This window comes from Chaetodon trifascialis, chromosome 1, assembly GCF_039877785.1.
Source record: "Chaetodon trifascialis isolate fChaTrf1 chromosome 1, fChaTrf1.hap1, whole genome shotgun sequence".
In the NCBI taxonomy this organism is placed as follows: domain Eukaryota; kingdom Metazoa; phylum Chordata; class Actinopteri; order Chaetodontiformes; family Chaetodontidae; genus Chaetodon; species Chaetodon trifascialis.
The window spans coordinates 889,027-915,986 of NC_092056.1; the positions used below are offsets into that span (position 1 = coordinate 889,027).

Genomic DNA, 26,960 nt, shown 5'->3' on the forward strand with positions numbered 1-26,960 from the left:
CACCTGTGCATGATGAGGGAGGGGGGGGGGGGGAGGGGTCGGCTGTTGCTCCCTGCAGCCGTCAGGTGGGTTCAACGCCACCGTAAACTGTCACGGTGAACTCGTGACCCCACAGAAAGACTAAAAATCAGCAGATTCTGTTCTGACAGTTCTTAAACGACGAGTCAGCGATCAATAAAGTCATCCACATCAATCCATCATATGTATGTAACAGGCCAGTCACCCGTACAGCTCGGGAGGAAACATCCAGCTATCAGACCGTCACAGATACACTGACAGTAAACAGAAGAAATCCACAATAAATGCAGTAAAGTTCAACTGGAGGAAGATCGAGGCTCCACGTTCAGGAGTTACGTGATTTTCACTGGACAGACGGACAGATTGGTACTGATCAATATTAAAAAAAGACAAAGTCAGGATGTGAGTCCACGTCCACCCTCAGACACTGAAGACCCAAAGCAGCCGTCGCTCAGGCTCAGACCTCAAACTCACGGACTGTCCTGCATGTTGGTGTTTCAGTGGGGTACATTTACTGTACTTATGTACTATACTGGAGTATTTTTAATGTCTATGCTACTTTATACTAGTACTTCACTACATTTATTTGAGAGCTACAGTCTCCAAATGAATATTTTACAGACGAACATGATCAGTTTATCAAACAGTGAAAAAAAGGATATGAGGCAGTTAAAATCAGCTTCACCTCAACCAATAACATCAAAGTACTACTCCAATATTACTACACCGATAGTAATGATCCAGCAATATAATAGCACTGACAGGGGCCAGTCTGCATTCTGAGTACTTTTACTGTAGTACTGTGTTCTGGCCTGTGTTTTTTAATAGAAACTTGTGACACAGAGTTTCAGTAAGTGTGTTTTTAATGTGTGTGAGGACACCACAGCTTGTGATATTATAAAGTAACTGCATGACCAAAAGTATGTGGACACGAGCACAGCAGGACAGCGTCAGCTCAGCACGTCCACTGATCAAACAGCCTCCACCCTCAGCACCGCCGAGGTCCGGCTCACAGCTGGAGGTCCTGACGAGGCTGAGGGGCATCGCAGGACGAAGACAAGCTGCTGTCTAAAACCTAACTGTATGAGCACTGCTGTGAATAAAATGCCCAAAGCTGAAAAAGCAAACCAAAAGCAGACTGAGGTTCGCCGACAGGCACGTCCACATACTGTATGTCAAATACTGCACATACATGTGGAGTCTGTCCCAGAACTCGCCGTGGCATTTTCCTTGGTTTCGGTCCACATTTCATTTCTTTAAAATGACATCAGAAACACAGTGAGTTCCTCCAGCTCCTGCAGGCTTTTACAGAATAAACCTCCTGAAAGAGGTCTGTGTGTTTCATTTATAGATTCGAGCAGGTTTTTCTTCCTTTATCTGGAGCTGTAAAAGCTGTTTTGCTCAGCTGCCTGCAGGTTGCAGTCGTTGTCTGCCTGTTAAGGAGCTCCTCTTGTATTTGGAGAATGTGTCAGCTGATAACAGACTGTCAGGTTTAATGACCTCTCTGGATTTTCGCCTCCAGCTTTGTTTTTTTCCCTGTGTACGATGACTTTAATTTACGGCCCATTCAGGAATCTTATCTGCAGCGAGCGACCGTAAACTAACACCTAACCACGACGCTTCAAAGCTGCCGCGAGAGGCCGAGGCGCCAAAACCAGCCCGGCGCTTTCAGGGGAAAGACGCGCAGATTGATGAGGCGTCGTAGATTATCGTCGGGAGCAAAGAAACATTTACTGAAAGAAAAGAACTGCAGCTGAAAGTCACAGCGCTGCTGGAGGGTGAAGCCGTTTGAGCAGGAAAAGCAGCTTCCACATCAGGACACTGAGGGGTCAGTCCACACCCGAGGACAGACCAGGACCAGGACTGTCAGCTCAGCCCAGATCTGACAGAGACCTGCTGGGAATATAAGGACCAGTTCTTATTTTCAGCTGATTCTACACTAATGAAAATATAACTATGAGTATAAACTCCATATTGTGCCAATAGATCCTTGAATCTTACAAACTGGACCTGCGTGGTGCAGTCTGCAGTGACCTCTGCTCATCACAGTGCACGAACATTCATGCACATTAATGTGTGAACATGTCAGAAGTCCTGCTAGCAACGTTAGCAGCAGCTCTATTTCAATCACAGAACACAGAGTCACAAACCAAGAGCGCTGAGGCACCTGAACAGCTTCACCTGGAAGCAGCTTCCAGAGACCTAAACCAGCATTTGAGTGGACGAGAGCGAGCGCTCTCACAGTGTCCACAGCTCGTGTCTGTCCTCCTACTGAACCAGACAGGACACGAGTCACTAGACCAAAACTGTGCGCTGAAAGAGGCTAAAAACCTCCGTGGAGATGGTGACATACATTTCTCTGCTTTCTTTCAGGTCGACGACCATAAAGGCGTTTCCTGTTTTCAGCCACGCTTCGTCTTCTCGTCTCCTCGTGTCTTATTGATGACGGTAAAAATCTTCTTTCACTGCGTTTCATCATCTGATGAATTCATTCATCAATGTAAATAAGCCATGTTGGCGCCTGGCTGGCGGGGGCGGGACGCTCTGTGCGCCGGCGTGTCATCATCATCACCGTTATCATGTTCTTCTGTGCTCCTTGTTGTTCTCCTCCTCCATCTGATCCCTCTCCACAGGGCTGCCTGTTCGCTGGAGAAACTGTTTGTTAATTAGTGCTTTGGTGGGAGATTCAGGGACACCTCGCTGTCACGCCTCTCCCTGAAGTCTTTAATTAATGATCACAGACGGCAGCGAGAGACTCGTGATTAATTACAGACCGACCGACAGCGAGAAGTGAGAGGGCCGCCGCTGCCGTCGGACATCCAGCTGATATTTAACTTTAATTGTGTCGGTGATATTTCAGACCTGAATCACGTCCTGTCCGGCTTCACTCGACTGAAACGAAGACACGACGTCGTGGTGTGCTGCCGTCAAACCTTCAGATGCTTCAGGACTGCTTTTTAAAGGTTCCCATGCAGACACCTCAGGAGTAAAGAAAGTCCTGGGCAGTATTTTGAGTCTGTGATCGTCTTTTTTATTTAGTGTGCTGTTGGCTGCTTCGCCTCAGCCCCAAACAAACACAGGACTTCCACCTGAGACGCTGCCGTCCACGTCCTGAGTGAAACCAAAGGTCAGCGCTGAAGTAATGTGCTTAACTGAGGTCACGCTAACCTACTGACTGAGTTTTGGTGCCTTCACCAAACCAAACGTTGACCAGGTGTTCGTCAGGTGCACCTGTCGCTGGTACCCTCCCACAGTCAGTACGCTGTTCTGGGAGTCACTGACAAAGCACTTGTCGTATTGTTCATTTATGACGATGTGTTGTGTACATCATACGACAGCGTCTGACTTTAGACCAGCGGTCCTCAACCACATTAGGCCGAGGACCAGGACTGTGGGGGCCAGACTTCAAATTAAAAAAGGCCTGAAGAGCCCATTATTGTTCAATATTTTCACTTTCTTACAAAATGAACATTATTTTCATTAGTCTGAATCAGTGTGAATAGACTAGAGAATGTGGTGTTCAGACTGGTTTCCAGACGACACTGTCATGGCTGAAGAATTACCAGTGTCAGATTATGAATGAGCATGGCCGCCCGCACCGTTTCGTTTCACCTGCTAGACCACCTCTCAGGCAGCATCTGGGACGCCCCATGAAACCCCAGTGAACAGTCCCGCGTGGCACAATTTTTTTCGTCTTGAGGCGCCTTGCTTAACATCTCCCATGATACGTTCATTAGCATTGACCAATCAGGTGCTTTCTCCAGAGTGCAGTCAGGTAAAGATGGCGAAGAAGAGTACGTTTTCTTAGAAACACAAACTGTTTTTTTTTTTTAATTTCATTAAATCGCAAAAGCCGAACTGAAGTGAACCGAACTGAACGTAACCCTAGAGCTGCGCTGACCAATCAGAAGCCTGAAAAAGGCTATGATCATCAGGTTACCTGGCATGAAGAAGGCATGCAAAGGCATGACCTTTGGTATAGCAGGATTCTAAATTAGCAACCGGGTCTTGTTCAAAAGCGCTGATGCTGGCAGCAGGTCTGTGCGGTGGGGGTGTTGGATTGTCCAGCAGTGACCCCCGTAAGCAGCCTGACACCTCGCTTCAGCAATAATGGAAGTGTAACTACATTTATATGTTAACATGTGAAAAGTCAGAGCCAGACTTCGGCCACGTCCACCTTTGAACAAAACGGTGTCGTGAACAAAGGAGTTCTCCAAAAGCTCCGTTTTCAGTGACCTGAGAGTGCGTTTGTACGTGGACGAAAAGGCCAGAACGCACAGAAAACGCCACGTTTGAGCAGCAGTGCGTACGTGTGGACGAGGCATCAGCCTCTCGGCTTCCTTCCTCTTCGCTCTTCGTCTCTGAGCAGGAATGTCAATAACAGCAGGCTGGAGTTTTCCTCTTTAAATGTCATTTGTTTTACTTGTGTGTGGTCACAAAGCTCAGGAGTGGAGGGGGGTGGGCGGGGGGCGTTCAGAAACTGACATTTTTACGGTAACAGTGGCCGTCTCTCGGCAACACACTCAAAGACCTATACACACTGACGGCGCACAATTGTGTTTGGCACCAGGGAAGTGTTAACTGGCTAATCCCTTACGGCCGCCCAGACGCTGCCTGCTGCTAATTCACCGCTCTCCACAAACCGGCCAGTGTTTACACACCAGACCTCCGTCGCTCTGGAGGAAGAAAAAGCTCTTCAGACGAGCTTTTCTCTCCACAGAAGAGCTGTCTGTCGTCTGTCAGCGTTTGGAGGAACTGCAGCAGAGAGTCGATTAAACTGAACGGACGCCAGGAGGCGAATCTGCCGCCATCAAACACACGCATGAACGTTTTGTGAAAGACGTTTGGAAGGACGTGCAGACTGGTACTGACCTGAGATCAGACCTGTTGGGTAGCAATAGTCCACTACAAGTAAAAATACACAAGTCTGTAATTATCACCAGCAAAATATCAAAGTAGTCACAACACTGAGAAATGAGCCCTGTGAGTATTTCACTCCAAACTGTATTATCACTGATTAATTAGCGTTTTACTGCAGTATTTGTTTGAGGTGCAGCTGATTTAAAGTGTTTCATACTGTCGAGTAGTTTTTATTCCACAAAGGCTCCGAACACACGAGGAGCTTCTCGAACACCATCACGCTGTGAGGACGCTGATATTTGGTTTTTATTTATTATCTACTGAGTTTTTCATTTTATTTGCACAAAATGTGAAAATTAGGAATTAGGATTTGGAACTGAGGAAAATGAAGAATAAGTATTAAACCGCATGTTATTTCTCTTTCCAGCCGTCATTCACAGTTGAAGTCAGTCTGTTTATCGGCAGGAAATGAATTTTAATGTCAGATTTTTTTTACCGTCGCTGAAAATCATGTAGCTTCAATTCTGGGATTTTTGCAGCCTTCAGATCAGTTGGAGGATTTAATAGAAAACATGTTGCTTCATGCGGAGAAAACTCTCCAACAGGTGGAGGATGAAGACGTATAAACACCATCACAGTGTCATCTCAGTGCTGACGAGAGGGTTTAAAGCCACACAGTGAAAACTATTCAGGTTTATTAATGTTTTCAACAGAACAAAATAATGTGAAGAAAAAAATCTCTTTCATTTGTTGTTAAAATCTAAATTTTCTCATCAGCTTAGAAAATGTGAAATATGTCTCCACATTTGATCAATATTTCATGATCATCTGACAGCGAACCGCAATGTTTAATTCTCTCTCCACCTTTACTTTCAGTAACATCTGAAAGCTGCGACTCGTTTTTCAGCTGCAAACTGAACATTTTGGAGATTTTACCAGACAAAAGCCACATTAATGTCATGACAACAGCAAAACCTGAATAAACTCTGTCATGTAAAAATGATCATTTTTCCTTTTGAAATGTGGAACCTTTGTGTGTGTGTGTGTGTGTGTGTGTGTGCAGGTGAATAACAGGCCTCGTCTCATCTGTTTTTCCCAGAAAGGGTTTTTAATGGATGTGGATGAGCAGACAGAGCGCAGGGAATAAAAAGCCCGTTGTTCATGTTCATGCTTTATGCTTTCAACCCAAAAAATGTACAAACACTGAGTCGTTTTTAGCTTTTCAGACAGGAGGAGCATGCAGCAATACAAATACACAGACAGCAGCTCATTTTACAGATTAAAAAAACTGAAGTTGAACCAACACGGCTGTCAGCTACTGAATAAAAAACATCTAGATTCATCTTTTAAAAAGTGCATCAGAGACAGCGGATCCTTGCATTCATGGTCAAACACCTCCAGTGGTTTCTTTAAACCTCTGACATAAATATATGATTTCAAGTCTTATTTCATCTTCTCATCTCTGCGATTGTTCTTATGGATTATAAAACAATACATTTGAAAATAGGAGAAAAGACTGGCTCATTATTTGGTTTACCATAAGCTAGGTTGCATTTTCATGAAGATTTTCCTCTTGAGTTTTGTTGCATTTATTAACACTTTGGGAAGAAAAATCCCGCAAGTGGAAGAAATGAACTTCCTTTAGGATTTCACTTTTGTTTCGGGAGCAAAAGAGAAACAGCAGAGGCCTCAGTGAAGAGAAAGAAATGTTAAAAAGTCATTAATCTGAGACTTCTTTTCTGCTTGAGAAGAAAAGGCTGCAAACACAAAAGATCCGGATAATTTGTCAAGACGTGATCTGACCGGAGTCAGTCTGAAGGAATGTGGAGCAAAAAAAACAGTAAGAAAATAAACTGAAAAAACTATTTTAGCTTCTGTCATAAGTCTGAAAATAAAAGGGATTCACAGGAAAAACAAAATATCTCTAATTCTTATGTTACTGACTGAGGTCAGAGGTCAACTTGCTGTTTCTTTTCATGATGGGAAACATGTTCAGGCTTGAGGCTTTGATGGATGAATTTCTTTCTTATCGCGAAAAATAAAAATAAAAATAAAAATAAAAATAAAAATATCCTGATGACTGACGCTCGTCCTCATTCGCGCACTTTGCGTCCTGGAGATGAAACGCTGCTTTGGCGGTGAGGAAGTTTCTCCTTTGAACTGTTTTTATAAAAAGAGACAGTCACATTCCCGTCAGTGCACCGCCACCGCGGACTGCAGCGCCGCGGAGGCCGAGGAGGACAGCGTCTCTCCGGGCGCGGCCGGGCTGCTCTGGCCGGTGGCCGTCTGCGGGGATGTGGGGCTCAGAGACTGGGGAGAGTTCGCAAGGAAAGCCGGGATGTGTGTGGGTAAGCCCGGCAGGCCCGGCATTGAGGTGGGCGTGGGTTTGATGGGCACTGGGATGGCGGGCAGAGTCTGCCCGCCGTGACAGATGGACTTTAGCGGCATGCCGTAAGCCGAGTAGTCGCTGGTGGCCATGGAGATGGGAGCCGCGGTGTCCATCATCCCGGGGCCGTACACGTGCGGCCAGGCCGGGGTCAGCTGGTTGTGGAGCGGGTACCCGGTGGCGGAGAAGGCCGCCAGCCCGCCGGGCATCTTGTACTCTCTGGCGATGATGTTCTCGATGGCGAACGGGTGTTTGAAGCTGGACGGCTGGGTCACGGGGCTCAGGTTGTATCCGCCCGGCATCTGCGGGAGGTGCGCGGCGGCGTGCAGCGCGCTGAGCCGCAGCTTGGCCTGCTGCTGTAGGTAGTGGGCGGCATCGTGCGGCTTGCTGGGCGCAAGCGGGTCCGTGGCCTGCATGCTGCCCACTTTAAAGCGCTTCCTGCGCCGCAGAAAACTCCCGTTCTCAAACATGTCGCCGCAGCTCGGGTGCAGAGCCCAGAAACTGCCCTTGCCGGGCTGGTCCGGTCTGCGGGGGATCTTAATGAAGCAGTCGTTGAAGGAGAGGTTGTGTCGCAGGGAGTTCTGCCACCGCTGCGTGTTCTCCCGGTAGTACGGGAACCGGTCCATGATGAACTTGTAAATCTCACTGAGGGGGAGCATCTTCTCCGGGCAGCTCTGGATGGCCATGGCCGTGAGGGAGATGTAAGAGTACGGAGGCTTCTGGTCGCTGTACGTGTTCCTTCCCGGGCGAGGCATTATTCTGCTGAACTGGACCGGACCGGACCGGACCGGGATGAGTTCAGTCTCAGTCTGTTGAGAGCTGGAAAGACTAGCTTCACTCCCTCCAAACTTTGTCCAAACTGTTCCAACTCTTCAAAGCAGCGTTACGCACGAAGAGAAACTCTGCTGGCGTGTGGCACGCATTGTTCCGTCTTTCACGCACAGAGCAGGAGCCGCAACTCCGCCGTGAAGTTGAGGAAAAGTTAAAGAAGCCGCGGCTGGTTCCTCCTCTCTCTCCTGCCTGCCTGCTGCGGGTCCCCGGCAGGTGCAGCGCGGTGTCCGTCCTCCTCCTGCCCCGCTGCTGAGCTGCGCTAAGCGGCTGCTGCCTCCTCCATGTCCCTCTCCCGGTCTATCCCGTCTGCGGGCTGGACGGCGGTGACAGGAGCAGAAAAGACCCCCGGAGAGGAGCTTCATTAATGGGCCACTTCTTCACCATCACATGATCAGAGCCAGGAGGAGGAGGAGGGAGGGGGAGTGGGCTCAGGGGGGAAACGGGGGCACATTGTGGTTTCATTTACACGTATTTACATGGACGCACTGAGCCAACACAAGTCACTTTATTTGAAGGGGCGGCGGCAAAAACAGCGGAGTGAAGCCGACCACAGAGCCTGCTGTTCGGGGCTGTTCAGACGGAGCTGCGCTGCTCTGGAGGTATGTTCGTTTGTCTGGCACCATTTTACGTAGTGTGTGTGTGTGTGTGTGTGTGTGTGTGTGTGTGTGTGTGTGCAGGGGGGTGGGGGGTGTTGGGTGCCCCTCATCAATTTGCATTGACAAATAGAGCCGCTGAGAGCTGCTGTTTGAGCGCCTTTAATCTGCTTTGTTTCTGCTCCGAACACATCCAATGATCAGGAAGATGACACACATTAAAAACACACACACACACACACACACACACACACACACACACACACACACACACACACACACACACACACACACACACGCACGCTGCTGGACAGTGCTTTCTGACACGTGTCACAGCAGCTCAGGTCTCTTCTTCACGGGCTGAATTTCTTGTCTTCGCTGTTCAAACTTTGAAGAAATCGTTTCTCACCAATATTTTTTTCTGACCGGAACGAACATCTAAACTTTAAATTGTCTAAATTATCTCCTGATTTCACGCGTTAATTAATCCTCCAGAAGTTGAATTTGGCCTCTTGAATAAATCTCGAACGAATTCAAACATTTGAGGCTTTATTTCAAGCTTTAATGTTGGCTGGACAGAAATGTTCATTCTGAGCTCTCAGATGAATTCAGGGTTCATCATTAATGATAAAAAATAAACTGAAGGTTTTTCTCTTCCGGTTTCTTTTCTGCTTTTTAGTTCTTGTTTGTGTTTAGTTTGGGATTACTTAAATTAAATCAGACGCAATCTGTTAGTTTTAAGGTTAAATTTTTTTTTAATCTTAAATCTGCGTGCAAAGATGAATTTATCTGAATGAACTAAGAGTGTATTTAAATTTAAAGAACTTTATTATTTTTTCTGTTGTGGAAAAATGTAAATAAATGTATTACCGGTAATTCCCGTCAGGCACGCGCACACACACACACACACACACACACACACACACAGGAGGGTCGTCGGTCCACGAGACAAAGTTATTATTATTATTATTATTACTGTTTAATACCAATACCACTAATTCAGTTACTCAATTACTACTAATAATAATACTAATGATAATAATTTAAAACAAACTATGAAACACAGGGATTTCTAAAATCAGCATCACAAACAATACCAATAATAATAATAATAATAAAACAAAATACTTAGTATTTATGTGACAGGCTGAATTCATCAGACTGATAATGTCCCTGAAGTAAATTAATTATGTGTGAGAATCATTAGTTATTGTTGTGACTGATTGATTTATAGAGACGATCAATAATAAACAACGAGCTGTTTAATATTTAGAACATTTATGTTAAAAATCTAAATGGACACAAATGTGAAAGCTGAGTTCTGTAATGAGTGAAATTCCACTGAAGGACGGCCGGATTAAAACGCAGCTGATGGCTGTGTTTGTGTCCATGAAGGCAGCATATGTCTGATTGTCTCTGAGATCACAGGACATGAATCACTGAGGACAAATGGCCGCAGACCGTTTCTCTTTCAGAGGGAGGATTTAAACTGGAGGAGCTGAAGGTTTTAATATCCCCAGAGGACGCAGAGGAGGAGGAGGAGGGCGACACCAAACAGCCACTTTCACACGTCTGACCTTTGACCTGTGAGCTGATAATCTGACAGAGAGCGTTCAGGATGCAGAGACACGCTCGAACACACAGAAACACTCCGCAGCCCCGAGACGATGAAGACAAACATTCAATTAAGAGGACTGAGTGATTACAGCATCGTCTTCCTCAGCGTCCTGGTTGTTCTGCTCATTATTCAAAGGGTTTAAATTTACATCAGTTTTTATATTTACATCATATTTCTACATGAATTATTAGCTTTTTTGTTTTTTTAACCATTTTGTTCCAATTTATTATTGAAAAAAAAAAAGTGTTTCTGAAGGCAAAGAAAAAGCAAACTGATGTCTGATCATCAGTTCAAATCTTCAATCTTCCTCCTGTAGCTTTTCACCAAATGATTTTATTTTGAAAATCCTTCCTGACAGACTTCATATTTATCTGCTGCTCATATTAATAAACGTTTGTTTGTAGCTCGGCTTCATTGTTTTATGTTTGTTTTCATGTTTTCCTTTTGTCTTTAATGTTGTACGATGCACTTTGTGAGTTTCTTCATCATTATTATTACATGATAATTTCCCCTAATTATTCTTATTATTCTAAAGATAATAATAATAATAATAATAATAATAATAAGGGGAAACTGTCATTATTATTATTATACATTTTAAACTGCAGTTTATCTTTATTAATCAATTATCAGTAATATCTCCCTCCATCTTTTTTACATAAATAAACAAACAAAAAAAAACAGTCCAGGAGGTGTGTGTGTGTGTGTGTGTGTGTGTGCGTGCGTGCGTGCGTGTGTCATTTACAATGAATGTAAATATTTGCAGACCAGCTCGTGAACATGAAGATCAGAGTTCAGATTTTAAAGCCTCTCTGTCGTCCTGCCAGAGCTTTGTGATTGGTTACACTGCAGCCAATCAGAGGGCAGGAGTGTAATCTTTACAGTAAAGTTTCAAAATGTACGTCGTCCTCTTTAAGCGTGCTGTTAAAGCTGCAGAGGACGGAGCAGACCAGACAAACACACTGAAAATCTTCACATTATTCGTGTTTTTCTCATCACTTCTTCTGCTTTTGGTTCTTTTCAGTTTTCTGACTTTTTCTTTGTGTGTCTGAGCTGCTGCGTTCACTTTCCCCCACAGGAATAAATAAAGTTGTACTGAATTGAATTAAACACCAGGTCTATTCCCGTCATTGATAAGGTTTACCTTATGGAGCCACAGAAACAATATTATTGGAAGAATAATGATAAAAAACAGCAGCTTGTGGCATCAAAGTTGACATGAATATTCAACAAGCTGTCAGTTAGCAGAAGGATTATCGTTAGTGTGTGTATGTTTCATTCATTAGTCAGCTAGATTATTAATTAGGTGTGTGTGTGTGTGTGTGTATATGTGTGTGTGTGTGTGTGTGTGTGATGTCATGAGAGCAAACGCTGCAGAGGAAACATTAATGAATGAATGAATGTTTTTGTTTTGCAGAATTCACCGTCAGATGAAACCAGACCTCTCTGGGACACTCTGTGGACACTTGGACCAGTACACGTCCATCACTGTCTTATAGACCAATGCGTCTCGCACACGAGGGCTTCCTCTGTGTGCTCCAACGTTTCATCTCAGTGTTGAGACAGTCACGTCTCCGTGTCTCTGTGTCCACAGATTCAGGAAAAACATTCATTTCTGAAAAGTCTGCAGGAAAAGATTCAAATGTTGTCCTAAAATCAAAAAACACACATTGTCTGATTTATGATAATCAACACGACATCTATGACAAAATCAGTCACTCGTCTACAAACAAACAGCTTCTCAAAGCTGCAGCTGGATCGTCTCACCTGGTCTCAGACCGACAGCTGAAGATGGATTTTCTACCTCACCGTAACTAGACTGGAGCTTCTATTCAGGCTGCAGCTGGTGATTACTTTCTTTATCGATTGATTCATCTGCCATAAAATATCAGAATATCAGCCTGAGCTGACATCAGACTGATGTTCAGTTTATCAGACAAAGAGCAGCAGAAAATATTTAAGAATTTAGCTGTTTCAGTTCAAAAATGACTAAAACGATTCATCATCAAAATGAGATCTGATTATTATCGGACTGATCGACTGACTCACTGTTTCAGCTCTAGATGCCACGTCTTTACAATCAGCGAACAATAAGAGCACCAGAGCCTCCTTCACAGCAGCAGCGTCCGTCTGCAGAAAAATCCTGTTTTTTCTCAACACGCTGATCAAATAAATCTGACTCAACAGAGTCGTCTCAGGAAGACGAGCATGTGGAGACATGACTGCTGGGAGAGCAGAAACGATGTGGAAACACACTGAAGTGAAGCAGAAACGAACGCTGAGCTTCAAACGTCTGCATGCTGCAAAAATGAAAGCTCAGCTGAAACTGTCCAGAGTCCACTGAGCTGAGCTCTGTTAGACATCTGCCATCATTCAGACACGACAACACGCCAACATGCCGGTGCATCTCTCAGCACTGTCTGACCTCCTGCCTGAAAGACATAAATCTACAGAAATACCTCAAATATTTCATTCAAAAAAGCTTCAGTAATTTCCTAAAACAGCTGCTCGCTGTAGCATTTAATCAGACAGACAGGAAATAATGCATCAGCTGAGGACTATTTTCAGTGGCGGATTAATCCACATTTGGTGCTCAGCTGCTTGCCTGTCATTGCCACAGAGGCCCAGGTGACGCCTCACCTGAAACACTCTGTGTGAAACTAGTCAGTGAAGGCAGCGTTCACTGCATGCATGTTCGGCCTGATGACCACAGGAAACGTTAACAGACTTAAAGTGTTTAAATTAACGTATTCATTCGTCAGCTGTAAGCCACTTCTGACCTTACTGACATCCTCCTGACACACGATGATGTTTGAGGTTGAGGAAACACTGCTGTAGTCTGGGGTCAGCTGACGGAGCTGCAGCGCTGACGGGAGGCTTCCTGTGTGTGTTTGAGGGTTTTAAAATGCAGAGAAGCAGCAGAGGTGCTGGTGCTTCAGCACGCTTCTAATCAGCCCACAACACTTCAGCTGCACACGCACGCACGCACGCACGCACGCACGCACGCACGCACGCACGCACGCACGCACGCACACAGAGCTATAAGTTCTCTTAGATGGAGAGCTCGTCCTCAGGGGACACCCAACGTCAATTTTAATGTAAATCTAAGCAGCAGCAGTGGACGCATCCATCCGTTTGTGTGTTGGGATCACTTTTTCGGAGTAATATAACGTGCATGCTACCTTGCTAACGAGCAGTTAGCTCTGACAGCCGTTCACAGATTAGTGGTTGTTTCTTTAACAGCAGTAGGTGCAAAGCTGCCGTAGCTCCACTGACAGCACAGTCCAGTAAATAAGACGCAGATTAAGATCAGCTGCGACGTCCAGAGACAGGAAACAGGAGCAGGACTGAAACAGGAAACACTGCTGCTGCAGCTGACCAATCAGAGTGTTTTTCTGTTCTGCTGGATGTTTGTTGAAATGTTTGTTTACCGTCTGGTTTGTTGTTTTTCCACCATGTGAGCATGCTGGTAACCACTGGTAACCAGGTAGTAAACACCACAGTAATAACCTGAACCTGTGTGTTTCCTCTGTTACAAATCTAAATATTCCTCTGGTGTCGACTCGGAGCGCCGCCGAGGCTCCAATTTGTGACGGATTAATGACGCCCCCCCACTGCTGTCACAGCGGCAGGTTAGCCGGGCCCTTATTATGAAATAAATGAATGGGTGCCACGGAACGTGTCATGGCCGTTACCACCCAGCACGCCGCCTACAACCCCCCCATCAGAGCCAGTAGCCTCCATTAGAGCCGCTGATTTATCAGGAGGAGGAGAGAATTCAAAACAATGTAAATCACTCAATTACACTGTTTGAATATGGAGGGGCACAGTGGAAACCAGTACATTACACTGGGAGGTTCACAGTCCCAGTCTGATAACGTTCTCTAACTGTTCAGCAGGTTCAATTCAGAGCCAGATTAAAAACCGCAATGGAGCCGTGGACTTCACCTTGAACACTGAACCCAGATCTGTTAATGTGTCCACGTATGGACGCGTCATCTTATGCCTCAACTGTCCCATTCATTTCTCCCATAGACAACAGAAAACAACAACAACAGATGGACACAACAATAACAATCCACCACAAACAGCACAACACTCAAATGTTCCCACATTCACCAGCAAACAGCAGGTGGAGCTGTCAGCACCATTAAACCACCACAGAAGAAGAGACACAATGAGACGACATCAGTCAAAGAGCTGCAGTCAAAGGTGAAATGATGAAAACATGATGGAGATCAGATGATCTTCTTGGTTTCATGTTTCCTCCTCCTCCTCCACCACACAGATCTGATGTTGTCAGCTCTTTCCTGTTAGAGGTCAGCTCTGGAGAGAGCCAGGTCAGCTGTCCCCCCGTTGAACATGTAACACTCACAGAAAGTGAACAAACACATTTCACAAAATACTGAACTGATCTTTTAAAACAGATATTAATGACCGTCCTGACGATCAGCTCATTAATATGTGATTAATTATCACGAACCCACTGACACAGCCAGAGGTCTGAGGACGAGGTCTGTCACACATCCAGAGCTGAATTAAGACCTTCTCAACCATCAGTGCATTCAAGGCCTTGAATCTAATGAACAGACAGACATCCACAGCCAGCGCGCTTGTAAACAGTCAGCAAAGGTCAGAGGTTAAGCACAGGCTGGTGACCCCCTGAGTGTCTTCAGCAGCAGTGTGTGATTTACCTCCGGCTGTCAGCAGCTCTTCTCCATCCAACCACACAGGTCATCAGGGACCTGCAGATGAACAACACTTCGTTTGTCCGCCATGACGGTCGAGGTAAAGCGGCTTTCATTCAGGTGTGTGTGCTGGCTGCCTGACAGTCAAAACCCTGGGCTAAGGAGGTCCGTGTTCAGCAGGTGTGTGTCTGCTCTGCTCGGCCTCGCGCTCGAGTGACTCTGCGTTCAGGAGGCGATTACTTCAATTAAACCGCTGATTAAGCAAATTGGAGGCTGATTAGTGAACGAGCAGCGGTCTTCAGGAGAGGTGCTAATTAGGGAGGCGATTAGCGTCTGTCAAGAGCAGCGAATGAGGCTTCGGCACTCGTTAAGAGATTATTACTCCACCCGGCTGCCAATACAGCAACCTCACAGTGAGCCACAGCAGAGAGGAAATCTACATCTTCACAAGTGTTTTTCACCGTCAGGAAGCAACTTTACACTTCATGAACGCAGCTATAATTCATATTTTTCTAATAACAACGACAGAAATGACAGTTTTAACAGTTTGACAGTGTGTTGGTGTCTCTGGTCGTGATGACTCTGCACCTCTCCTCATCTCCTCTGAGTTTTATAGTGACTTTCAGCTCACTGTTCAACTGTCAGACACAAACGTCATTGTTCACTCAGTTCACTTCCTGCTGAGCAGCAAACAGCAGACAGACTCAGATAGAAACAAGCTGGTGAACATAGAGAAGCATTTAGCAGCTAAAGCGCCAGATATTTCCCTCAGGAGCTGGAGACCAAGAACAGAGCTAAGAGAGGGAGAAGACTGGACTGACGTTAACATCGTGTTCACGACTTTCTGCTGAAAACAAGAGGACAAAAACACAAAAACATCGGAAGAAGGAACAAAGAAAGTGCACTGGTGAAGGCTGATTGGCTGAAGCTCAGAGGGCTGAAGGGCTGATGAGAAGTGGGAACAGGTGTGTGGATGGGTGGGGCAGTCAGGTGATGAGGAAGGAAGGGAAAGCTGCAGGTGGTGAGCTAGTTAGCCAGACATGCTAACATTAGCAGCTACCGTTTGACAAAGTTTAATTCATGCCTCACACATTGCCCTCCAGACTGCTGCTAGCGAGAGTCGCAGAAAAACGTGAAGCTAACAGCCTGCGGGGCTCGTTACAGTTTCTGAGCTCTGATTGGACAGCTGCTGTTTGGAGGAGGGGTTGAGTGAAGAGTCAGTGGAAAGCTCCAGAACAGCTACTAAATGGTCCAAGCTGAAGAATGAGCTTTCAGACGCAGCAGGTTTAGGGTTTTATTAAAACATGTGGAACGAATAACCTGAAAAACAAATCGTCTGGAATGTGTTGTTGCAGGTTCGAGCTGCGGTCGTGTTTGTGCTGCTAGATTTCAGACGTCGGGCTTTGTGAGGACATCCTGATGAGGCCTGAATGGGTCTTGTACGTGTCGTCTCTCCGCAGAGGCGGCTGTTATTTTCGGCATCTTGACTCTGAGCTCGTGAAGTGCTCCCTGCTCGGCCTTGTTATATGACACGCTTCTTCATAAATGCAGCCAATCGAGTGCATCGCGTCCATGAATATCCACGGCTGCGCGTCACTCGGGATAACACTCCATAACATTTTGCCCAGGGCCTAATTATTCCATTTGCCTGGACCTGGATGCCATTTAGATGCAAGGTAATTCAGCGTGGTATAACTCAATTAAATTTCTCCTGACTGGGATTTATGGAACATCAATAGCTCCTCAGTGGGACCAATGGGAACGCTCCTTATTTATCCCCAAGTCCTCCTGATGTTGCATTTCTGCAGCTCAATTAAATACACGAGCAATGAGAATGTTTCACAAGTCTGTAATGAGAAAAGACGGGATCCTCCTCCTCCTCCTCCTCCTCCTCCTCCTGCAGACTGTGGATTTCAGAGGGAGGTGGTGAATTAGCAGGAGCTCAGCACTCATTACCTTTGAAATTAACTTTTAAAGACAGCAGAAAGTGTCCGGACCGCCGAGCGTCTGACGCTCACAGACTTCACATGTTTACGTTCAGTGTTAGTGAATACATCCATTTAACTTTAATACACAGGAAATGACAAAACGCCTTCAGCTGTTCATCAATCCAACGTTTAGTCTGTGAGGAAACGCTAAACTGTGACAACAGTGATGAGGAAGAATTCAGATCCTTTACTGAAGGAGAAGTACACCGTAAAAATACTCAGTCAGGCGTCCTTTAATGAAAAGGTTACTTCAGTATATGCACAAAGAGGAAACTGTACTTTAAGTACTGCATGTACTCAGTGCAGTAAAGTGTCCCCCGTGACTGTCCAATGAGAGATTCTGTTCAGATTAGAGGTAAGATCGGCCCTAAAAAATCCAGCCCGACCCGACCCAGGCCCGCGGGTATTAAAGCCCGAGCCGGCCCGAGCCCGATCAATTAACTTGATTTGCAGGCCCGAGCCCGAAACAAACCCGAAATTTTATATCGCAAGTTTTCTTAATGTTAAAATAATCTACATATTTTCATGATCATTACAAAAAAGCATTTACACAATGAAATAACGCTGGAAAAGTTTGTTAAAGATATTTCTGTGTGTGATATTGTGCTCACATGAACGCGCCTCTCTGACAAGGAGAGGAACAGCAGCAGGAGCAGGTCTCTGGGCTTCATTGTAGATCACAAGGAAGGGCATCTGAGATACACGGGGTGAAGCCTCCAGAGCGCAGCAGGTTCACTATAGTCTTCGTTACCAAAGGCGGAAACAAACAGACTTTAAAAATCCTCCGCTGGAGACTGCGTGCACGGATGAATCCATTCATACATGTTTCTGGACCAGCTGCTGTTTGCAGAAGTCAGACCTGCTGAGGTAGGTGGTCCAGGGCGGTCATCTCGGTGTAAAGTGCGTATTGTGCGGGAGTTCAGTCTCGGGTCTCGTCCTCTTGAACATCTGGCAGTGAGCGCTGCGTAAAGCGCACGCGTGTCCCGAGCCGTGTATTTGGTTATTACAGACTTCAAATAAATATATATTTATTAAAAAAATTAGCGAGAGAGAAGCCCGGCCCGGCCCGACCCGACCCGACCCGACCCAAAGTTAATAATTGACATTTTGGGCCTCGGGCTCGGGCTCGGGCTCGGACTTAAGATCTTACCTCTAGTCCAGATTAACATTCTCAGACTGAACGTCTTCATTGCAGACAAACACGGAGATCCTTCCATTCATTCACTGCTGCATCAAGGTGGATTCCACTGCTGTTAAACAGAGGTCAAAGGTCACTCAAACACATACCTTCAGTCACAGGCTGACAGGCTTTTGGTTGGTAACAACCCTGCTGTCTTTCTGCAAACAAGTCCTTTAAAGTAGAATGCAGGTTAAACAGCAGCAGGACATCACCTGTTTGTCCTCTGAAGGTAAAGGAAGCTCAGGCTGTTTCCTAACAGCACAGGAAACCATGAAGCGACGTTCACTGTCAACATTTTGACATTCAGCACCATATTAGCAAGGTGAGACTCAAACAGGTCAAATTTCACAACAAAACCCCACAAGTTACGTAAAGGAACGCGTGCAGCTCAGTGTGAACCATCTTTGACAGTCACACCAGCAGCATTACAGCTGAACCACACCTGTGTGAGCCGTCACACACAGGTGGAGGTCGGCAGTGCGTTAGAGAGCTCGAGGCTAGAATGGTCGAGCCAGCCAACCAGTCAGCCAGTCAGCCAGCCAGCCAGCCAGCCAGCCAGCCAGCCAGCCAGTCAGCCAGCCAGCCAGCCAGCCAGCCAGCCAGCCAGTCCGTCAGTCCGCCTGCTGTGATCGAAATGTTACGATACCAGATCACATTAAACACGTTGACTGTTCAGTGATATGAAAGACACAGCTGTGCTAACAGCTGCTAACTCACTACAGACCAGGAGTTATCACAGTCTGATCACTGCTAGCAAACTACAAAGCTAGCCATATTAATGTTAGCTTGTATGCTTAGCTAATGTTAACAGATAATGTGGTTAGCTAGCAAACTGTTGTGCTGTACTTTCCGCTGGCTAACATCGACTCTTCTCGTTCGTCTCATTTCCTTTTAATTCAGCTGGTGGATTAGCATCATGAACGGCAAGAAAAAGAGAGACATGAGGCTTTACTTCCTTTTAAATGTAAGCAGCTTTACGTAAAGCTTACTTGCTTTATATCCATCAGCAAATATTAACATTTGCCAGAAAGCTCAGCAAGTTAACTTATTATCTGGTGTGGAGTTACAGCGAATGAGGAGTTCCACTCATCTTCATTTAGCTTAACACAGGCAGAGACAGAAAAGGGCAGAACGAACAGACCGAGCAGAGGAAGAAAAGAGGAGCGAACAGGTCAGAGGTCAAACCTAAACCCTCAAACATTTACCATCAACAGTGTCAGCGTGTCCACAGAAGTGTAGAAACTTCAGAGCGAGCGTTTGCTTTCACACACAAACGTCCTTTTAAACGAGAAAAGTCTGATTGAGCTTCAAAACTTTATCTTCACGTTCAGTTCTCTTGTTGATTATTGAGCGTCAGTGTAATCAATAATCAATACAAAAAGGCAGATTGAAGAACTCAATCTGTGTGATTTGTCCTGAGCGAAGCCACCAGACTGACTGAAGCTCCGCTGACATCACGCCGCCACAGACGACGACCAATTACAGCCGGTTTTGTTTTAGGGGTCATTATAATTAATGACAGTCTGGAGCACCGTTACGAGCCTCTCAAGCCCTCCACAGATAAAAGCCGTTTGGCATCTGGGCTCCGCCGGCGCCGAGGCGGCTGCTTACAGCGAGCCGCCGCCATCCCCGCCGCCTCTGCTGTACGATACTATGAATATTTAATTAATAATTAGTCATGTAATTCCTCCTCAGGAGTTATTATCCCTCAAACTGGTTTGTGAATTTAATTATTAGCAGCCTTTTTGTTTCCACGTCCCCCTCATTACTGTCAGGATTGATGTAACATAAACTTCATTAAAAATTAAAGGAGGATTCTTTAATTACGAGGCCGCCCTCGCTGAAGCCAGAATTAGCCAACTCAGTGATGTGCAAATGAGAGCATTATTTAAGAAACATGCTGGAAGTAGTTATGCTAATTCACCGGGGTTCACAGTGGCAGACCTTTCCACTCGCGCTTGCATATTCATTAAATGCACTATGCAAATTTAATGTAGCAGCCTTAGTAATGCCTTGTTAATTTATTCAGATTTATTGAGTAAGACTTGTAAAAAGTACCAATTTAATTAGCCCATCTCCGCGGATGGCGGCCGGTGATCGCTGAGCTTTTTAAAAAGACACGGCGGAGAAAAAAGAGGAAACATCATGTTTTACAATTCACGCGCTTTAAAGGGGGATATTTGCTGCACTTATGGGGACGCTCAGAGAGAAATCACTTAAACTGCTCCTCCTGCTCCCAGAAGGAGGCTGGAGGAGGAAATGAGGCCATCTCCTCTGAGCGAAGGCTGAGTCCACAGCTTTAATGGCTGGAATGATGCCGCGGAGGCCGATACCTCGACGTCTGGGTCGACCCGCAGGTGTTTACTGACGGCGGATCACAGGGCGCGACGCCAAACACCAAAACGCCACCGGAGGAGCCATCAGAGCCCAAAACTCACAGCAAACAGCAAGAAAAACACAGAGGCGCACTTTGTTCTTTCATTTACACTCAACAGACATGAGAGGCAAAGGTCACGAGGTCGAAGAAAGACAAAGAGGAAATGCAGAGCTCAGGTGAAAAGCTTGTTTCCTCTTTCAATCACATCACCTGGAAGAAAGAAGGGAGGGAGGGAGGGAGGGAGAGAACAGGAACAAACAAGGAAGGAAAGAACGGCAGAAGAAGGTACAATGAGCCAAAACAAGTGAAAACACCCGTGTGGGTGTGCAGCACTTTGAGGCATTCTGGGAGTTGTAGTTGTTTACTGCTGCTGGCGCCACCTTCCATCTGTTGTCCAGTTTGTCTTCAGAGCAAACAGCATGAAGTCAGTATGAGGCAGCAAACAGGCAGACAGGAAGTGCAAACAGGAACCAGTCTGTTAGTGAAATGCATCTTGGGAGTCGTAGTTAACTTCTTTATGTCCACTGGCCTGTACGTTAGATTTTTTCTGAATTTCCACATATTTTCTGACACAGTTGTTCATGCTGATCTGCGGACGTTAGTATGGAAAAAATGAAGAGAAACTTCTGGAAGCAGGACGCTGCAGAGCCCAGCGAGGACAGGAACCCGACCGGAGCTGCAGGCGACTCTCTGGGACTACGAGCTGCTGAGGTTCCTTCTCACTCATGTTTGCTGTCCTCTGAAATGTTTTGTGCTTTGAAATAAAACGCGGTTTGATCCCCTCAGACTGAACAGAAACAGAAGATCAGAGCTTCTCGTGTCGCGCTGTGGAGGGTCGACTGAGCTGATCTCAGGAGTATTTCACAGAAGCTTTGTGGTTGTGTTGGATCGTATACCAACACGTCGGGGTCTTCGCTTCTGTTTTTCTTTCTGTGTTTCTGCTGCCGTCGTTGGCCCTTGTCCTCGGCGGCATTAGGAGGAAACAGATTGGTGAATCAGTGAATTAAACCCACAGATAACCTGCAGGAAATCCCCCCCGACCGCCACTCTCACGGGGACTTACTGAGTTGTCTGAAAGAAAAATGGAATAACGGGCTTCTTAAGGTCAAGATTTGCTGTGCTGGGGCTCGTCTCAGACGCAAACGCTCGGTAATACTAGGTCGGCTGATTGCTTTACTCTCCAGACGATGTCAATTTTTGTCCGAGGAGCGGCGGGCGCGGTTGGTATTAAGGCAGCGGCGTGTGGAGGGCCCTTGTCGGTGGCGCTGTGTTGGCTTCAGACGAGTCCTAAAGCCCAGCTCTATTATCAGCCGAGCCTGGAGGAAGGCGGCTGCAGCTCACAGAGTAATAGCACATTACATTCTTAATGTTTCTGATACACAAGACGCTCCTTGTACAATTCTCCCGTGATCTCTGCACAACCTTTTTGTTTTCTTCCTGTTGTTGTTTTGTCACATTCCTCTGTCCTCCCTCGGCGTTTCGGCTCGGACTCGCCGCGCCGCATTAATCAAAGCGGAGCGCGGCGTCGAGGGAGGAGACGGCCGACAAGGAAGTCATTAGAGTGGATGAATCTGTTGTATTTACTCCTCTGTTATGCAATAATAAAGACAGACGACGGTGCGGGACAGAAGGAAATGATGGTCTTTACACAGCACAGTCGTTTGGCTTTGAGAGTCAGAGCCGCTTAGAAAGAGACGCCGTTTGAGTCTCAGCTGGCGTCAAATCCGTCTGGAAGACAACAGTGGACATCTTCAACATAACACAACCAAAGATGTCGGGCTGAACTTGAAGAAATTTGTGCACAAAGTGATGCAGAAGACGTCTGAAGTTATTACACGTTAGATCTTTTCCAATGAAAAATGTTTGAATGTTTTAAAGTGCAGCAGGAGAGAAGAGCAAGATATGAGCTGCCGTGAATTCAGTTTGGTCTCTTTCAGATTTTCTACACCAGCCTCCTGCTCGAGGGCCGTGTCCACACCTGATCATACCACAGCATCAGATAAATGAAGCTGCTTTTCTGGAGCATTCAGGACGTTTCAGTGCTGAAAGCAGCTGAGACGAGCAGCTCCTCTCCTCTGTCAGGGTGTTAATCAGACGGTGAGAGAAACACAGCGTTCGTCTTCTGTTAGACACACTTATCACCTGATGAGGACGTCCAGCGACTCACGGCTGCTGGGAATCAAAGGTGGAAAAAGAGCGTCGTCACTGAAGCATCTCAAAAACCTCACAGGGAGGCTGGAGTCACCCCCCAACCTGAACCGGGGGTGGGTAAAATCCACTCGAGCAGTTTTCAGTAAACTGAAGTGAAGCTCATTCACACAGCGCTGAGTGTGTCCATGTCAGTGCGACTGAGTTCTGCTCAAAGTACAAGTCTGAAGTACTTCTACCTCACTTCAGTCTTATACTCTGCTACATTTCAGATGCAAATACTACTAAAATACTTTTCACTTCAGTAAATTTATCTGATAACCTGAATCCGCAAAGAGAAGTTATTAATACAAATTATAATCGACTAATAAAATATGATGTATTATTATAGAGTAATGTTAGACTTTATTGATCTGGGGGGGTCACAAGCTACCCATCAGTATATAAAGTCATTAAAATGAGCTCAATCTTCACCAGCTGCAACATTAAAGTGATGAACACATTAATGCATCGATAAGTCTAATCCAATAATATATTATTCTGAAATGAGCCATTCTGCATAATGAGTACTTTCCTTTTGGCACTTTAAGTACATTTTCATGCTAATACTTGCGTTCTCTCTGTGGAAAAAGGGTCTCACTCACTTGTTCTGGACCTTTCGACGGTGTCACGTGGTCTTCATCAGTGGGCTGAGTGTGTTCAGCTGTTGTGGAGAAAAGTTGAGCAGAAATTAGTGCTTCACGAGCTCAATGCATGACATTTATTAAAGCTGCTTACATACTATACTCTGAAGTCATACTATAGCATTACTACATCTCACCTTGTATTTGTATCCCAGACATTGTCTCACTAACGTTAGACTGTGTTTTCACATGCAGACTACATTCTTTGTCTGCTGTTACAGTACATGGTTTCTTACACTATGTACTGTGCTTCACTTCAGCCAGTACTGCAGTATCAGTAGTACAACACTGGTTGTGTGTACTGCTCGCCTGCTTATGTTTACCTGCATTGTGCAGTTTCTGTTTTTATTTCTAGTATTATTTCAAATACTTTTAATTTCCTATTTTCTAAGTTATCAGAACCTATTTCTGATGACGACTAAAGTTTGATCTTTTCTTTCAGTCTGCAGACGTGATGAAGACCTGCAGTCTGATTGGTCCTTCATGGCACATGGTTGGCAGGGACGGCCTGCAGGCAGCGGCTGGCAGAATAAAATGTTGGCATAGTACGTTAAATTAGCACATTTCATATGAATCATTTCAGTGTTTCTACAGCATATATCAAAGTGTTCAGACGAGCAGTTCATTTAAATGAGCGGAGTTTCTTATTGGTGGGGGGGGGGGGGGGGGGGGGTTGGTGCTGGCGGGACAGTGAGGACAGACGTCCAGTCAGCAGAGCGCTGATCTGACGTTGGCGTCGACAGAGCGAGCAGTTTAAGACCTTTTGTAACCCTCACATCTGGATTTTGTGCCTAAACATGAGCAGACATCGAAAGCAGCACTGTCACAACATCACACTTGAGAAGTGAAATGTAAAGTTTGAGGGTTAAGAAACGTAAAGTTAAGCAGAAGTTTAAGATTTGCTCAGGTGTCGACTCACCTGTGTACAGGTCTGTACACAGGTGAAAGAGGGAAATGTTTCTTAGGTAAAAAAACTAAATATATGTTTCGATGGATGCAGGAAGTGAAATCCATGAAGTGAATCCAGCTGGCTCTCTGTCTACTTGTATACTTTCTGTGAACACTTATTGGTTCATTTTCTTCTGGCAGTCAAAGAACAGGAGGTTTTACTTCGCCTTTGTCTGTGCATATATTTGCAGCAGACCTTCATTTCCCTCGGCGGCGACTAAACAAATAAAAGCTGGCTGATAAATAAGGATTCAATTATCAAAAGATTAGTGTCTGATTTTGTTTTGATATTATCTTTGACTTAAAAGCAGCACAGCTCCGTCCCGTTCCTGTATGCCTGTGCTAATTAAATCAAAATCCTCTTCAAACACATCACAAACCACAGACTCAGGTTTGGGAATCGTCCGGAGAAAACTGCGAGACTGTGTTTGAAAGTGTTTTTTCAGGGCTTAACCAGCACACAGTTTCAATTAATTCGGAGGAAACTTCAATGAAACTGAAGCAGGAAAACAATCTGAGCCTCTAATCCGTCCATCACAGGGGACGATCCCCTGGTTTTTTTTTAGACCCTGAATGCAGCACGGCTCCCTGGACTAACAGCTTATCACCGTCTGCTTCGCTCTGATTAAAAGTTTCTCCTCAGTTTTTGCTTCAGCCTGCGAGAGGACGTCCATCTGTGGACGTGTCCACCTCGAGCAGAGTTTGACTTCTGCAGCTCAGACGTTCTGAGTCTTTTTTAATGTTTTCTTTTGGGTGCAAATAAAAAAACGAATGGAATGAAAGGCTGGTCCAGGTGGAAGTTATGTCCACTTTGCTTCAGGTCAGACAGAGACTGTGTTTCACTGAAAACCCATCATGTCTTCTGCCTCAAGTCATCGTCAACCTTCTCTATATTTAACTAATGCAGCGCAGTTTTCAGTCTGAAAGCAGAGAAACTGAAATGTGCTGCAGTTTATGCCTCATTCCTTTGTTTGCGTTGACTTGAGAAGTGTTTGATTTAACTTTACGTCGTACACGTCTGCAGCGTTCAAGCGCCACTCGTCAGTCTGTCAGCTCGATCTGCAAACACACGGCAGCCTCTCTGTTTACTGAACAGTGAAGTTGTGCAGAAATAAAGAGTGAAAACGACACTTTTATCATCATTATTCATTTGAATGGTGCGAGCAGATTTTTCCACTTATAAATCTACAGAAGCTGCGAGTGTTTGATGTATTTTTGCAGGTGTAAAGCGAAATAAGTGCAGGTGGATGCAGAATCAAGATGAATGCTGAGCGCAGACAGACGGCGGCTGATGGAAACTCGGCGGGAGGCCACTCCATCTTAACATGGCCGTCCTGTGTCTTATGATATCTTATCATTAGTTTCTCTGACAGTGATGGAGCAGCCGCCATGGCCCCCCCTCAGCGCCGCGAGCCGTGTATAAAAGTAACCTTCTTTCCATAATAATGGCCATTCGTCACTTCTTTAACTGTCAGAGGACGAGGGCCGCTTACAAAGTGGGATTTAACAAGGTGTGTGCAGAGCCGGGGGGGGGGGGGGGGGGGGGGGGTCGGTCCATTCAAATGGTCCTGAACTGTTAGCGAGACAATCTGCCAACATTACTGCTCTGATGTGTTCAGGGACCGTGGGACCAAAGGGTACCGCTGGAACAAAATCGGCCCTGTGGTTGTAAATAAGATGGGGAGAAAGCGCAGCTGTTCCCTGAAGACGTGTCTCTCACACGTCAGTCGATGAGACGGTGGGTCCCAAACTTTTTAAAACCACACGATCTGTTCACCTGCACACCTGTGAGACAGGTGACGTTCACTGGACAGGTTCAGTCATCCAAGACTACGTCCACGCCAAGATGTCTAATTTAGTTTTCATCTGAAAACGACTTGTGTCCACCCAGTGTCTCCAGGTGGTCTCGGTAGAGACATCTGTCTACAGTGAAACACCTGAACAACATGAAAATAACTCAGTCTCTTATTCTGCTCTTCAGTTAACGAACTACAAAACTGCACCACAGACAGACAGACAGGTGAGGAGAGAGACAGACAGACAGACAGACAGACAGACAGACAGACAGACAGACAGACAGACAGACGAGGAGCGAGACAGATAGACAGGCGAGAAGAGAGACAGACAGACAGACAGACAGACAGACAGACAGACAGACAGACAAGGAGAGAGAGAGATAGACAGGTGAGGAGACAGACAGACAGACAGACAGACAGACAGACAGACAGACAGACAAGGAGAGAGACAGACAGACAGGTGAGGAGAGAGAGAGACAGGCAGCTGAGGAGACAGACAGACAGACAGACAGACAGACAGACAGACAGACAGACAGACAGACAGACAAGGAGAGAGACAGACAGACAGGTGAGGAGAGAGAGAGACAGGCAGCTGAGGAGACAGACAGACAGACAGACAGACAGACAGACAGACAGGTGAGGACAGACAGAGAGACAGACAGAGAGACAGACAGACAGGTGAAGAGAGGCAGACAGACAGATGAGAAGAGAGAGAGAGAGACAGACAGGTGAGGAAAGAGACACTGTCTGCAGCTGAGATGTGACTTAAAACACCTGAGCTTCAAGTTCAGTGCTCTCTGTCATGGTGACATGTGTGATATGAGGTTTGACACACACACACACACA

At 45.8% G+C, this 26,960-nt stretch overlaps 1 protein-coding gene across 1 annotated transcript; it reads right to left on the reverse strand.

Moving 5' to 3' along the window:
• Nucleotides 1–5,935: 5,935 nt before the first annotated feature.
• Nucleotides 5,936–8,431, reverse strand: LOC139332973 (forkhead box protein B1-like). The gene has a single exon (XM_070965179.1). The coding sequence runs from the start codon at nt 8,017–8,019 to the stop codon at nt 7,072–7,074; it is 948 nt and encodes a 315-aa protein (XP_070821280.1). The 5' UTR covers nt 8,020–8,431; the 3' UTR covers nt 5,936–7,071.
• Between the last annotated feature and the right edge of the window lie 18,529 nt (nt 8,432–26,960).

Bases quoted from the DNA above. Each gene is read 5' to 3' on its own strand.
- LOC139332973 (XM_070965179.1), bottom strand. From the start codon at position 8,019: ATGCCTCGCCCGGGAAGGAACACGTACAGCGACCAGAAGCCTCCGTAC.